This window comes from Boleophthalmus pectinirostris, unplaced genomic scaffold (genome assembly GCF_026225935.1).
Source record: "Boleophthalmus pectinirostris isolate CB_2022bp ecotype Guang Dong unplaced genomic scaffold, ASM2622593v1 HiC_scaffold_22, whole genome shotgun sequence".
NCBI lineage: Eukaryota > Metazoa > Chordata > Actinopteri > Gobiiformes > Gobiidae > Boleophthalmus > Boleophthalmus pectinirostris.
This window is the reverse complement of record NW_026571190.1, coordinates 9826018-9835377: the sequence shown is the minus strand read 5'-3', so window position 1 is coordinate 9835377 and position 9360 is coordinate 9826018. Positions and strand designations below refer to the sequence as shown.

Here is a 9360-nt window from a genome sequence, read left to right as displayed (position 1 = left end):
CAGATCACAATTAATAGGAATCAAATGACCATATACATTTTCAAATTCCTTTTTTCAGCTGTAGGTCAAAGTTATATTCCAAATTTCTCTGACTCTTTAATGTGGGAGTATCAACTCACACTGAGTTAATATAACTTGAAAACAATCAAACATAAAAAATGTTTTGTGTGCTCAGTGTGTGTGCAGCAGTTAAACTCTAAATTTAGATGAACAAGATACGGTTATGGTATTTTACTTTTACAGAGCCGCAGATCAACCTTAACTCCTAGGCAAATGGTTTGAGACTGCAATTAGCTTGTGCACCCTTAACCCTCTCTCCCACCATCAATAGTCAAAGAGCTCCCTATGCCATAAGATTATATAATGTGTCGCACTCTCACAACATTAGTTTCCATGTGTGTACTGTCCTTCAGACCTATACCCCTCCCTCTCCTCCCAGGAGTCCCACAGACCCATTGACCGCTTCCAGTCGCCCCTCTTCCACCTCAGCCCCCTCCCCTGGTTTATGTTTCGCCCTCCCCCTTCCATCCTGCCCATCACATCTTTAGGATTGGCGCTGACCACACAGAGCTGGGCATTAGCCACATGTTCTGTGTATGTCTATGTAAAACTCCAGGGAGGAGTCAGAGCTCACCTGAATAATACCTTCTTTGTGGGCCATGGCTATATACGTCCACCCGCAAGGACTTCCAACCTTTGCACGCAGTATCCATCATTACATACCATCCACTCACCATGAGGACCAGACTGAGACTTCTACTGCTGCTGGCAACAGCTGTGTGTGTATCTCACGCACAAACCAACAACAACAACAGCGTGAACGAAAACAGGCAGCCACAGGCGCAGCCACAGCAGCGCAGTGTTTGGGATGAGCCAATTCGATTCAGCACCAAGACCAGAGATTCCTGCACCATGGTGGTGTCTGGAGTTGGAGACTACACCCGCCTGCGTGTTTCATGCAAAGGCCAGGCTGCTGGACAGTCCTACTACTGCGACTTCCAAGGAAAACCCAACCTCTGTAGGCCATACAACCTCAACCCACGCCACTACTTCACTCAGATGATGTGGGAGCTCAGGAAACAGAACAACGCTTGCCAGGGACAGAAGGTCTACCGCCCACCAATGTGTAAGAAGTACCCAGACGAGGCCCACATGACTTACCTCTCTGCATACCCCAAGCCTGCCACCCCTAAGCCTTCGAAGCCTGTCCAGGAGCCTCGCAAGCCAGTGGTGCCAGTAGTCCAGCCCAAACCTGTTACAACTCCTAAGCCAGTAAAGCCTCAGCCACAGCCAGTCAGACCCCAGCCAGGCAAGGCCCCCCAGCCTAAGAAGACCACCCCCAAGCCTGTGAAGACCACTACTCGTCCCACGGAGCAACCTGATTCCAAGGCATCTCGCCTGGCCACAGAGTACTGCTGGAGGAGCTTCCATGGCATCTGCACCTACTTCATCAGCTGGTTCCAGAACTGAGTTTACAGTTGGATCCAAGTGAGTAGAATCAACTTTGCTGCAGCATGGAAACAAAGAATGAAATAATGAACAGGCAATCAAAATGCTGTTTTGTAAAAATGCTTTGTTACTTTATTTCAGACTGGACCCAGTGGAAACTCTCAAAGGATCCTGTATAAGCTCGGAGCTACCTTTGTGGAGACCAGCACTCAACACAGCAGCATTGCACAGGCTGAGAATCATCCACAATCAATGGCCAGCTACAATGCATTTCCCTGTTTGTGGTAATAATGTAACTTAGAACACAGCAAGGCTTTCAAAGATATGGCAGGCATGTGCCTCTTGTTTGTATATGAAGTTATAGACTGTTTTTGTATGATGGTTGGGAAACGGAATAAAACTGAGGACTGGTGACAATCAAAGAGCTCCCTGTTTCTTTCTATCATTAGCTCAGAGTAACAAGAGGCAGGAAACCATTAAGACGCAGACACTAAAGATAATACAAGCAAGTGGAGGGAAGTCTCTGCGACACACTTTGTCTTTGTGTGAGCATGAATGAGCTGAGTCTTTAGAGCTGGAGTGTGCCAGAACAGAGGGGGTCTGTGTGTGGGCCTGCAGACCAGGGAAAATGAATAGAATGAGTAAATAAACACCACTCTTCCCTTTTCTCTCTGTGGAAAAAGATGCAAACTGCTTTGTGTCAGCACTTGGTATTGATTAGAATTTTATGCTCATGTGTGTTTCCTTTCAGGCTGGGTTAAATGTATTCAGGGTACTTTGAAAGGTTAAAAGCTAAATGTCAGAATGAAGTGTAAATGTTATGCTATAAACATTTTGGAGATAAGATAAAGAAACAAATAGTTTACCACAAAGGTTTTGTGCTCTGTATTACTTTTTATGGATAGTACTATAAGACATTGTAATAAAGTTGTTATAGTAGCACTTGCAAACTAAACTAAAACATATTTATAATTGTATGCCGGTGGCGCACCACATTAAAGCAATGCCATACATACCAGAAATCCACTCTCACACCACTGAGAGGGTTGCTAAAGCACTGGCCCAATACCACTCCAATCGTTTTGCTCAGTTTGTCAATATGAGAAATGGCTCTGGGATGTTTGTTTCACCCGGAACATGTGAACTAATCTATATTGTATTTCACTGAATATTTTCAGCAGCCTATGAAACCAGTGTGCACAATAAGCACAGCGGTAAACTATTACACCATTTTAAATGAACCACCCAGTTACAAATAATAGGATAGTTTAGCTTTAATAATAATAATAATAATAATAATAATAATAATAATAATAATAATAATAATAATAATAATAATAATAATAATAATAATAATATCAGAGCAGATATTCGTTCACATTATTATTGCAGTACTTTGTTTGACCACCAGAGGTTGCAGTTACGCTTATAACTGAAGTTCACCTGTTGAGGAGGCTTCGTGTTTAATAATCTATGTCATAGCTGAGGTAAGTTTTCTCTTAACTCAATGTATATCTACAAAGTCAAACACATTCAATCTTGAATTTGCAAATTATGGTACCAGACATCTATACATGTTATAAAACCTGTCTTATGTTGCAACGTAACCAAACGGGACATTTTTCCCTCCTTCCCTCCTCTCTTTCTTTCTCCTGCCTTGAAGGCTGGTGGGTGAATTCGAGCTACAACACAATTGTCTGAGAGGCGTGGTTCCGTTGTAATGACATTTGATCTTTAAATTGTTACCGAGAGGCTATAAGTCACAGTAAAATTTTACACACGTTGATGTTTTGTTTGATCATGTTATAGACGTGTATAGCTTGCATTCCCACGATGTCCCCTAACACGGGTATTTCTTGTCAGTGGATTGTACTTAACTGCGTTTGGGCGGGAGAGGAGGGCGTGTAGATCTGTGCATATGAAAGCCATGTGCGCACCCGGGGACCTCACAAAACTGGACCAAACAACTCTACGTGCTACATTCTAACTACAGATAGTAAGTACCCTGAGACATCACATTTTATTACTTGTTTATGTTTTTAGTTATTTATCTTATTTTTTTTGTAACAATGTGTTTGAAGTTCTATTTTCTTTATTCTTAACCTAAAGCAATAGCTTTGAAATCTTTTTTTTTTTCTTCTTCTTTTTCTCTTTATTTTTTTTTTCTTTTTTTAATGTTTTAACGCTCTTGGCTTGGGCCAGCTGCAAATAAATTGCCAACTTCCCATTGACACCCCAAAGAATCGGCCTTTCTGTTGGATATTATTTTATATCGTTCTTTCTTAAATAAGGCTGAAGCTCTCTTGTTTTTCTCAGGTGTTTCTCTGTGCTTCGACATGCTCATTTTACGCGCCGCCTTCTCTTGGACACTGCTCTCCATTCTCGCGCTCCTCACGGCGTCCTCCGGGGCTCACGACAGTCCCCGGTCAGAGGGGGTCTCGCGCGCACAACGGAGTGGAAACGGACCAATTCGCGGCAGGTTTACTCTGAAGAACGGCATGCAGTGCATTTGGGCTACTAAAGACACGAGGAACGGTGTGAAGATGTTGGTCAAATGTGAGAATTCTGAGGCCCGTATCTCTGGAGGAGTTACGGACGTACAGTGCGAGTACAACGCCAAACCTCAGAGCTGCCCGGCCTATCAGTCCAACCCCAAAGCATACTATAAGCAGGTGTTCCGCGCGCTCAAAAAGCTGCAGGGAGCTCTGTGCAAGGAAGAGCGCGTTTTGATAAAAGCAGGCATGTGTAAGCGCGCGTCTCGAGACGCGCATTTCAAACTGGACATGAATTCGGCAGTCACTTCGGCTCAGTCGGGTATTGACCCTACTCCCCATCCCAAGAGTTCTTCCACCACCACCAGCACCACCACTACCACCACAACAACCACCCCGACCGCTCATGTCCCCAGTGGGACACCTACTGACTGCAAGCGACGCGCCGACCACCGTGAAGTGGCAAAGGAGTACTGCAACAGCTCGTGGGCCAGCGTGTGCGCTTTCTTCTTTTCCATGTTACAGACTGAAGAGTGTTAGCGGTAGACACAGGACATGGACAAGAGCAAACCATTTTTGTATGCTTAGTCCCTTTTCATCATTTTATTTTTGGCATATCAACATTTTCATGGGTGTTTTGCAGTAACAGTTTTTTTAAACTATAATGAGGTCATTTAAAATTTCATATGCTCCATGTGGTTTCAGAAGGCACTTCACTTTAATATAGCCTGTACATTTGAAAGTACACGTGTCTACTTACTTGACTAAAGTAGCTAGCCTACAGTTTTTTTTATGAATAGTGAGATATGCAAAAGATTTTTATTTTTCTACACAAGGAGAGCATTATCTTTCCATCTCTCTTATACAACTGTATTTATGCACCACAAATAAATGCTTTTATTTAACATTTTTGTCATACTGTTTTGCTACAACTGTTTGGATCCAAAATATCACCACAGCTCCTACAAATTTACTGCAAATCTTTAAAATCTGTTTTAGCCAAATTGAAAATCTCTTATATATATATATATATATATATATATATATATATATATATATATATATATATATATATATATATATATATATATATATATATATATATACTCATGATGAAAGAGCTGTGATGTGAAATCAAGTGATTGTACAGGCCATAGAACACTCCCCTGTTTCCTGCTGCAGTCTCTAATTACATTCACAGCAACCGCACATTTGGGTTATACACTGAGATATACATTGAAATCCCGGAATAAGTGCAAGCCCAGATGTAGGATTTACACTTCGCCTGTTTAACCCTATGACCCCTGACCTGACCCTCTCTTTACCACACTTCCAAACACAACTGCATAGTGATTTCTGTATTCGTTAACGGAAATGCACCCACTTTGATGGTGCAACACACGTTTATGTATAGATATAGTTTTACTGACAACTCAAGGAGACATTCCAGTGGCACCACTTGCAGGAAGGAAGTTGTTAGAGGTTAAAGGTCAAGGGTGAAGGAGGAAATGAGGATCCCATCCATACACTACCTCCCTTCTTTAGTGCATGTGCTTTGTTCCTATCTCCTAACTCCTTTCAGCTTTGATCCATCAGCCAAATAATGGACTGTGCTTTTTCACACAGCAATCCTACATTAGCCTATATCAGACAGGGTTTTTGAACATGCATCTGACATTACCAGCTTGCAAGTTGAAGTTATTCTTAAAGAATCTTATCGATATATTGTGTTCCCCCAATTTCATGTTAGCTGCAGAAATGGACCATCTCACCAAAACAGAAGACAAAGTCTCGTCCCTAATTCCTTTTGAGTATATTGTGAATAGAAGGCTATAACTGCTGAATACTGCACATCTCTGATTATTTTATTATGGTTTGATAATACTAACTTTCTGGACTTCACACTTTACTGAATGAATGGATAAGCAGGTGTTGAAGTTGGGTGTGTGCTCTGGTTAACTTATGTCCAGTGTAAACAAGGTATGTTTGACACAGATTACAAGATCAGCAGCAGGGATAAAGCATCATAGCTAAATGTACAACCGTGTGGATAGAGGGTCGCTCTATCCACACGGTTGCACATTTATCTGTGATGCTAGATAAATGTAGATCTAGATAAATCAATCTAGATATGTGTATGTGTGCTCTTTTATTCTTGAGAAATCATGGCATTCTTTAAAATAACAAGTTACTACACATATGCCAAGACAAAAAAAGGCTGGATGAGTGTAAAGTTATCCCATACAAGCTAGACTCATGCGATTTTCAGTCACCAATCACTGGCCTTGGAGTCATAAAATGTGAGTCATCCCTTCTTCTCAAATGCATTTGATACAGTGTAAATGTGCAGGCTCCACATGCCTAGAGATCAGATTAAGTCTTACAAACTTCTACATTCTGCAATCACTCAAACTAACTTGGGAAGAAATGCATATATTAATGTAGTGATGTGATGTAGTTTGTTATTATAGCAAATACATAATCATAATAATTACATGGTGGGCCCCTTTTTTATCTTTTCAGCTATTTGGCTCATTCATAATGATAATAATGGTTTCAAGTCAGGTCTTGTTTCTTTTTCAGAAGTCCTAGAAACCTAACAATGACCTGTGAGATATGTTTTTCTAGTTTCTCAGCTATTACCACACACGATCCCTTTGAAGCTTCTGGGCTAATAGACATGACACTCCAAACACAAGATTAAGGTCTGCCATTCACTATTCATTTGTATATGTCTTGCCATTCTTTGTGTGTATATGTCTTGCTCAGACATACACAGACAGCATGTATGAACTGACTAGACTTATAGTTTAGTGATTTCTTTACAATTAGAAAGCTTGGTTTTACCAGTTATCATTTTAGTCCTAGTGTCCCGACCTTTATCAAAATAGTCTTTATTTTTATTGGTGTTCCAAGGCCTGCATGTGAAGCTTCAGCAAGATAATGACAGAGATACCAGTAACAAGGGTAAATCTCTCAAACACACGTGGAAGATTTTGAAATATTCTAAAGCAGGGGTGCTCAATACGTCGATCCCGATCTTCCAGTCGATCGCCAAGGTCGTGTGGGTAGATCGCCGTGTCTCGTCTCGGACTCGCGTTTGGACTCGGTCTTGTCTCTCACTCAAGGTCTGACACTCAACAAGTGTGATCATATTTCATTACAGCCGTTGCTGTTGGTAATAAACTTGTACCGGGGTGCAGGAGCGTGTGGGGCGTCTCAGTGCAGCCTGTGCGCTCAGTGCAGCCCGCGGAGACTCTACGGCACATCACAAATACACACGTTCCCTATGCACGGTTCGTCTGCAACAGCGTGTACCCTCGTGTACCAGCGTGTATCACAGGGCAGGTTAAACTTCCTAAACATCCTACCTGTCCATCTGCCTCACGTCAGCACGTTGCCCCTCACCTTTTGACGCTCTCGCTCCTTCCTGCGTACAGCGAACACAAGCCCCTTCCACAGTGCGCGCTGACCAAACGTGAAGCAGAAACGAGTCTAAATTTGTGTTACAGTGTTGGCACAAAGCAGGTCTACAGCATAGAGCAGACCTACAGAACAGACCTACTGCCACATTTGGCTGAAGTTTGCCTAACAAAAGTGCACAAATGCATCTGTGTTTGTCACGATGTGCGTTTGGTTTGGTAAATGTGCAGAGGCTGGTAAATATCACTGCAAAACCAGAAAAGAATGCAACTCCAGTTTGGAACTTTAAAAAACAGCTTTAAAAATCTTCCTTCACATTTTTCATTGTTTTGTGTAAAGTGCCAGAGGAAGTTCTCTTAAAGAAGGGGTTCTCAAACTGTGGGTGAGGGTCCAAAAAAGGAGCACAGAGTGTTTCAGTGCAGTTTGCTTGGCTTTGTATTAGGTAGATCATTATGACTTGGTCATTTTGTAAGTAGCTTGCATGCTGAAAAAGTGTGAGCACCCCTGGTCTAAAGAATATTTAATCACTAGAACCACTATAGAAGACATCTGTTCTAGTGGTCTCAGACAAGGATTCCCAAAGTGAGGGTCCCAAGAGCTGTTTAGTATATGAAATCGGAAACAAAGTTGGAACTAATTACAAGTGTCAATTTCTTTTTGAATATGTGTCTGCTGCATGGTGATTTTGGGGATCCTGAAAATGCTAACCTTTATGTGAATTACTGGTACTAAATGCAGTATTTGTTGTTTCCACCTCCTATTACGTGTATGATTCTCAGTGATCAGATTGTGGTGGTTCCAACTATAGCAAAATGTGTGGTAAAGTCTTAAGAAATCAGGGAATACTATCTTGACAACGTTCAATCTCTTCTGTTCAAAATCAAAGCAAGGATGAGTCTGATCAGTATTGAGATGGAGACTGTATGAAATACCAAGTATTGAGGTGGTTAGAGTTCTTGTCCAACAAACAGAAAGTCTGTGAATTGATTCCCACTTGGGCCAGTACAAACTGATTTGTGTCCTTGGCTTGGGGTAAGTCACTTCACCTACCTAGTATGAATGTGGTGTTGATGGTACAAATGGGCAGCCTCGCTTCTGTCAGTCTAATGCATAATTATGATTTGAACTGCTAATTATTCAAGTTTACCTCCTATGTCTGTCAGTGTAGTCACGGCCAGAGCTCTACTGACACACTAATCTAGTCAAGGCTTTGGTACCTGTTTTTGATGGTGTGAGGCTATGTGGGCCTAGTATGTCATCTTCTTCTTATATGATAGATATGTCTTGACAGTCCCTCCTCTTCTAAAGTCATTTTGAACTTGAACTAGTGTTTGCTTCTTCCTTATGTTCACAGTTGGAGCTTGTCAGGTTTACTAAGCTGGAGGCGACATGATGACTCAGAAGAGGGGCAGGATGGCAGGAGGAAAAACATGAAAGCACAACTAAGTGTTCCAGTAAGTGACCTACAAATCTGACGACCCCACACATGCCTACCCACAACCTCCTGCACCCGTACACACTATGCACCCGGGGGAGGAGTCATGGGTATTGTTCCTGCTGTGGCTCGAGGTGGCCTGACCCCACACCCTGCCGTTCAGACCTCATTATTGGCTGACAGTTACTATGGTAACCATCAAGGGCAACCGCCTCACTCACAAAAATAAGAAGGTAATGAGAGCAGGACCTGGGCTGACCCAAACTTGACATAGACCTACATAGACCTACATAACAACAACATAGCTACTGACATGTCATGAGCACGATGAGTTAAGACAGCAGAGCGCAGGTGTCATTGGATACAATCTGCTGCATGGATGAATTTGAGGGTGCTAAACTTGTCTATTAGTAGGGAATATTTACTACTACTACTACTACTACTAATAATAATAATAATAAATCAGTTGTCTATAGCGCTTATAACTCAAAGATGCTTCATAATAATGTAACACAAAACAAGGGCAGGACAGACAAAACAAGTAGTGAGGAAGAACTCATT

General features: G+C 41.9%; 2 protein-coding genes across 2 annotated transcripts; both read left to right on the top strand.

The window, feature by feature from the left end:
- The first annotated feature begins 718 nt into the window (after positions 1 to 718).
- fgfbp2b (fibroblast growth factor binding protein 2b) lies at positions 719 to 1633 on the top strand. Its single transcript, XM_020932934.2, has 2 exons — positions 719 to 1488; positions 1591 to 1633. Exon 1 carries the CDS (start codon positions 736 to 738, stop codon positions 1468 to 1470), a length of 735 nt encoding a protein of 244 aa, XP_020788593.2. The 5' UTR covers positions 719 to 735; the 3' UTR covers positions 1471 to 1488; positions 1591 to 1633.
- A 1782-nt stretch (positions 1634 to 3415) lies between these two features.
- On the top strand, positions 3416 to 4814 carry fgfbp1b (fibroblast growth factor binding protein 1b). Its single transcript, XM_020932904.2, has 2 exons — positions 3416 to 3445; positions 3766 to 4814. Exon 2 carries the CDS (start codon positions 3786 to 3788, stop codon positions 4479 to 4481), a length of 696 nt encoding a protein of 231 aa, XP_020788563.2. The 5' UTR covers positions 3416 to 3445; positions 3766 to 3785; the 3' UTR covers positions 4482 to 4814.
- The last annotated feature ends 4546 nt before the right edge of the window (positions 4815 to 9360 follow it).